At 40.4% G+C, this 6,149-nt stretch overlaps 1 protein-coding gene across 5 annotated transcripts; it reads left to right on the top strand.

Moving 5' to 3' along the window:
- Positions 1-1,246: 1,246 nt before the first annotated feature.
- On the top strand, positions 1,247-3,863 carry LOC116377300 (heterogeneous nuclear ribonucleoprotein C-like). 5 transcript variants are annotated; one of them, XM_031838911.1, is made up of 6 exons: positions 1,247-1,843; positions 2,000-2,050; positions 2,296-2,471; positions 2,572-2,703; positions 2,830-2,987; positions 3,254-3,863. In XM_031838911.1, the coding sequence occupies exons 1-6, from the start codon at positions 1,836-1,838 to the stop codon at positions 3,359-3,361; spliced, it is 633 nt and encodes a 210-aa protein (XP_031694771.1). In that variant the 5' UTR covers positions 1,247-1,835; the 3' UTR covers positions 3,362-3,863. The 5 variants fall into 5 exon arrangements, with proteins under 5 accessions (XP_031694771.1, XP_031694772.1, XP_031694770.1 ...); XM_031838912.1 differs by having other exon boundaries at positions 1,250-1,843; positions 1,997-2,050; positions 2,572-2,685; XM_031838910.1 differs by having other exon boundaries at positions 1,250-1,843; positions 1,997-2,050; positions 2,833-2,987.
- Positions 3,864-6,149: the final 2,286 nt, after the last annotated feature.

Genomic DNA, 6,149 nt, shown 5'->3' with positions numbered 1-6,149 from the left:
CTGAGACAACACGAGCTGCTTCACAGTAATCACATGAACAACATGCACACACACACACACACACACACACACACACACACACACACACACACAATAGAGACTCTGTTCAACATTATCAAACAACATTTTTTCCATTTGCCTCTTCCTCATTCTCTGTAGCGACTATCGTCATCAAAGACGTGTGAACACGTCAGGTGTGAATTTATGTGAAACACGATGACCAGGTGGAAAATAACTCAGGAGCGCCTCATTTCCCTCCATGTGACATTACCTGACCAACCGTGACGAATTTGACCAAATCTCATTATCTGATTTAGAGTTTTGTAATTCAAATACTTGAGTATAGAAATAGAAAAATTACTTACCATAAGAAAACTAAATAAAAGATGAAGATACGTTTATATTAGCACCATCTTTGTTAAATAGTGTAGTCTTTACATTAGAGACAGAAGCCAATACATTAAATAGTGTTTACATTAACTGGAACTTACGAATAAACCCCAAACACATGGTGCTCCTATAAGATCATGCATTAAGTGATGATGCATCTATCACATTACTGATCTGCATTTTCCTTTAAAGTCTGTCTGAATATCTTCTACTTTCCATGTCCCAGTTTCTAAAAATTTAAATGTTGAAACTCATTTCGAGTATTGATATTGTGTTAAAGATGGTACTTATATTTACCGTGTCATATTCTCCATCTAGTTTAAATTTAGGCTTGCACATATTTTAGAAATCAATAATACCTGTTAAATATAATAAAACTGGTATAATTCCTCAATGTTTAAGGAGTACGACATAAATGGGGCGACCCATGTTTAGACTATATAAATTGGCAAAACTATTAAAGTTAATGAGGTTGCTTATTGTCGTACCTCAACTCACCACAGTTTATTGTTAAATTTGACAGCTGTGATATATTTTAAAGTATATTTACGCAAGTTGTTCCTCTGCTAACGTAACTCTAAAAGGGCATCACCCTCATAAAGTACAAACTCCTCCATCTGTTTCATAAAAGCAACACAAACTAGCACGTGTAGACCAGCTAGGGTCTACCTTTCTCTCCGGTTGGTGATATGATTGTAATGGTTTAGTCGGGTTTAGATTTGTTTGTCTTTAATAGTAAGGGTTATATTTCCTGATTGAGGTGAGTAAACATTCAGGCATAATGAGGTAATACTAACAAGTATCTCGCACAAGTAAAAAAGCAAAGAGAGAAAAACATACTTGTAGAATTTGAAAAGGCTTTACCGTGTGACTCCTTGGTGCCAAAGCTATGGACAACATAAAAACACATTTTACACGCCGTCACTACGAGTTCATCTTTCAAGGCTGCAGCTTTGAAATGTTAAAGATTTTGTTGTTTTTTTTTGCGACCACCTGCGAAGTTAACGATCCAGAAATGTTTTAAGACAGAAAAAAATCTGCTTTGGATCACGTGTCTGATATTTTACCACAAAAAATATCAATTGTCAAGTACATTCTAGAAATTACAAATGCACTTTGAGTGTACAAATACTCTCAAGTTTGTGTTGGACAAACCTCCAGCAATAAGAAAAAGGAGATACAAGATGTTCTAGTGCTGGTAAAACTGTGACTGCATTGTTAATCACTCCAACATGTTGGCTTCAATTCTTGTTTATTTGAATATCTAAAAAAAAAATCTGGACGAAAGGTAAATAATGAGATTTAGTAAACAGCTTGACAGCGAGAGGGATCCGATGTGAAGTCCCCTGCATCACTCTCTGTGATCTGTTTTCTCCTCAGACATCAACCTGGCTGGAGAACCCAAACCACACCGGTCAAAAACCTCCAAGCGCTCAGCTGGAGACATGTACAGGTCAGTCCCAATGACGCTCATGCTAACAACGTTCCAGCTGGTACTCTGTGCCAACTCAGGACAAATACCACAAGCGGGCGTGGCTTAACAAAAACAAGAGTATTGTCAATAAATCTAAAAGCTCACATGGACTCATTTGTGTCTCTTTTGTAGCAGCAGTTCCTCATTTGAACTCGACTATGACTTTCAGAGAGATTACTACGACAGGTGAGTCAAATGTTTCAGGTTGAAAGAAACTGACACTTATCTATTGTGTCACTCGGCATGCTTTCTGTATTTCCTGAATCCTTTGTCACTGCTGTGAATCATGCATGAAAATAGTCCGTTGTGAACGCTGAAAGTAAAACTGAAAGTCTATTAAGAGCAGGTGACACGGTTTTTACCTCGTTGAATAAAATACATTTGCTGGACCAGACGCTGTTAATCTTAATTTGTCCTGTGTTTGATTCCAGGATGTACTCGTACCCGTCCCGTGTCCCCGCTCCCCCTCCTCCTCCCCCGTTGTCGCGGGCCGTGATCCCGTCCAAGCGCCCGCGGGTCAGCCTGAGCGGAGCAAGCAGCCGGCGAACAAAGAGCAGCTTCTCCTCTTCCTCCAAGAGTGGTCAGAGGACTTCCTCGTCCAAAACAAGTACGACTATCTGGAGCACCATCCAGCAAAAACTATCCGGGTACTGCGCAGTGGTAATTTACTTGTTATTACCCTGAGGTCTTTTTCTTTTTCTCTGCAGTGAAAGTGGACGAGCTGCAGACCATCAAGCGGGAGTTGAGCCAAATCAAAAGCAAAGTGGACGACCTGCTGAACAGCCTGGAGCACATGGACAAGGACCACAGCAAGAAGTCGGGTATGGGGGGAAAACGCAGTATGTTTTTAGTGGGCAGTGTCTGACTCCTGCTTCTATCTACACATTTCTTCTCTTGCTAACGTTGACCAGATGGGTTGCACAGAGCCACGGTTTCTCTGACTCTGATATCTGAATTTGTGGCAGAAGCTAAGGGCCTAAAAACGGAGCCGGGCGAGGTGACTTCACCGCCGCACACGAGCAACAAGGACGACATGACGAAGAGAGACAGAGAGTGCCAGGAGCTGAACGACTCTGACGAAGAGGACGACGATGACGATGGAGACCTGCTGGAGGAGGAAGAGGTGCCATGTTTTTTTTTGGTTTTTTTTGTATTAAAGCTACTGATTAACTTAATGGCTATTTTCATGCCAGCACGTTTTTTAAACGGCAGGTTTTCAATGCTTACACTGAATTTCTAATAACTCTATATTGTTCACCAGTGCTGGCAAACCAGTATATTGGTGTAACCCTTAAAATAATCTCATTTTAAAACATTTGTAACCGAGTATAACACGGCTTAAACGTAACAAGAAATGGAAAACGAATCTTTTGCTCATTGAACCTGCAGGTGAAGAGTCAAGAGAGGGAGGAAGAAGAGGATGATGAGGAGGAGGAAGGAGAGCACGTGGAAGGCGACGACGATATCGAAAGTGTCAACGGCGAAGAGGACTCGTAGGCGCGGACTCCAGCGACGCATGCAGTGTACACACAGCTTCCAGTAGGAACTTGGACTCCGGTTTTAACACGCGTGTTGTAGAGCAAACACACTCAAGCATGGTGCACACACACACACACACACACACACACACACACACACACACACTGTTGTCCGTAAAGCCGATTTAGTTTTTTTTTTTTTTTTTTGTTTTGTCCAGTGTTGCTGTACCAGGAATAACTATCTGTGGGTTTCGGTATGTGTTTTTACTGCGTCGTTGCTTGCCCTCAGGAGGAGACGGAAACACAAGACTGTTAATGTTCTCAGAGACGACAGCTCGACGGACATGTCTTAATGCGAGGACAGACATTCAGCTGCGAAAGGCCGGTTTTAGGTTCCGTGTGTTTGTTTTTCTTCATCGGTGTGTTTGTTTTGACCTCGTGTGTCTGTATGTTAAGGTCTGTTTTTTTATACTATTCACAACTGTAAAGGAATAAATTGCAATAAAATATAAAAATGGAAAGCACTTTTCTTCTTCTCCCCCCCGATAAACTACAGCACAGCAGTGTTTCTGTTTGGGGAAACTAAGCAAAAACTCGTGCACTATTTTACCCTCAAGTTAAAGTTCAGTTTTTGACAAATAAAAAAAAATGGCTTCTTCTGCATAAGAGCTTACAGGAATTGTACTCAAAAGGAAAATGTTTATCACAGCTATAATTTGGCTTTCTTGACAATTTGCAAAAAAAACCTTAATGTGAAAGTGAAAAAAGATTTACAAAATCATTAAAAATAAGGTGAAGTAAATGATGGCATACATTCACCCCCTTCAGGTCAGTTTTTAGTAGATGCACTGAGTGTGTGGGGATATGTCTTAATCGGGCTGGCACATCTGGACACTGCAATTCTACAGCTCTTCTCAAGTCCAGCCACAAATTCTGGATTGGATTGAGGTCTGGGCTTTGACTTGGCCACTCCAGAACATTCACCTTGTCGTTGAACCATTTCTGTGTAGCTTTTGCTGTATGCTCGGGGTCGTTGTCTTGCTGGAGAATAAATCTTCTCCCAAGTCGTAGTTCTCTTGCAGACTGAGTCAGATTGTCCTCCAGGATTTGGCGATATTTTTCTGCATTCATGTTCCCCTCTAACTTTACAAGCCTTCCAGGGCCTGCTGCTGAGAAGCATCCCCAGATGCCACCACCATGCTTCACGGTGGAGATGGTGTGTTTGCGATGATATGCAGTGTTTGGTGTTCGCCAAACATAACGTCTAGTCTGATGGACAAAAAGCTAAATTTTTGTCTTGTTGGCCTCACTCATCAGTTCTCTTCTTGCCCGGTCACTGTTTGTGAGGACGGGCCACACTCCTTCCATTTCTTAATGGACTGAACTGAACTCTGTGGGATGTCTAGTGGGTTGGAAATCTTTTTGTAGCCATCTCCTGACTTATACTTTTCAATGATCTTTTCTCTGAGTTGCTTGGAGTGTTATTTTGTCTTCATGTTGCAATTGTATGAGGAACACTGGATGAACCTCCCAGACAGGTGTTTATACTACGATCACTTGACACAACTGCACTCAGGTGATCTCCATTCCACTAATTGTGACTGCTGGCATCAACGAGCTGGACCTCTGTTGAATTAGGTAAAGGCAAAAGGGGGTGAATATTTATGCAAATGCTTATTTTACACTGAGTTTGTAAAAATTTGTTTTCACTTTGACATGAAAGCTTTTTTTGCAAATTGTCAAAAAAATATCGACCCTGATTTCATGTATAAAAGCAGCAAAAGGGGAAAACATCCAGGGGGTGAATATTTTTATAGGCAATGTACATGTTTTCACCAGGCCCTCGGGCTAAGAATACAAAAGTATAAATACTGAACACCAGCCTCTGCTGGGTAGTGTCGTTGAAGTCAAATAGTTATTTTAAATAAGACTACAACCCAAACTTCAGTTTGCTTGCTGCAAGTGTACACGTACGGTTTTCTGCTTTGAGCTCACTGCAATAATTTCAGGAGCACTCCCTTCAAGTTTGACCTCCAAATAAATTAGTTGCTAGCTACTTTGCAAGGCAAGTTTATTTGTATAGCACATTTCAACAAGGTAATTCAAAGTGCTTCACACAAAACTATTAAAAGCATCTAAACATAAGGCTAAAGTAAAGGAGATTTAAGAACATTCATTGAAACATTAAGTCACTACAATAGAAAGCGGTGTAAGAAATAAAATATAGTAAAATGCAGAAATTGATCAATATCCTTGAACTGGTTCAATTAAAGCCAGCAGCAAACCAAACTTGCAAAACTGTTGGTTTCTTTACAATCAGATTGTCTGCTCAATTTGCAGATTTTAGCAAGATCTTTGAATACAAGGGCCAAATTCTGGTCTGTAGTTGGAAATAGTCCCTAAATTTGAGAGTCCCTAAACAAATGACACGAGGAAGTCATGGTTTGATTTCAGGACCATCGTTTTGGATTAAAGAGGTCACCATGTTTTTCCTCAGGAGCAGGTTTAGTTGTGAACAATCTGAAGACGCAATAAATAACAGCTTTCAGTAACATTTCTCTGTATGTGTAAAGTACAGAAATGTGTCATTTAAAGGTGATTTCATGTAGAGCTGTAATTGACAGAATAAAATGTCTCAAGCAAACCATTCCCCATTTAGTTTTGAAACACCAATTCACCTTTTAGAAAAGTGTTTATTATTCATGTCTTAACTGAGATAATTAGTTGCAGCCCTGAAGTCATGGTTGGTTATGTGTACCGTGAGTGGCAGTGCAATTCATGATGGAGAAAAACCTTCAGCAAAGTGA

The sequence above is a fragment of the Anarrhichthys ocellatus genome, unplaced genomic scaffold, assembly GCF_004355925.1.
Source record: "Anarrhichthys ocellatus isolate YVR2014 unplaced genomic scaffold, GSC_Weel_1.0 scaffold1104, whole genome shotgun sequence".
NCBI lineage: Eukaryota > Metazoa > Chordata > Actinopteri > Perciformes > Anarhichadidae > Anarrhichthys > Anarrhichthys ocellatus.
Note: the sequence above shows the minus strand (reverse complement) of the source record. Positions and strands in the feature narration are given on the sequence as shown.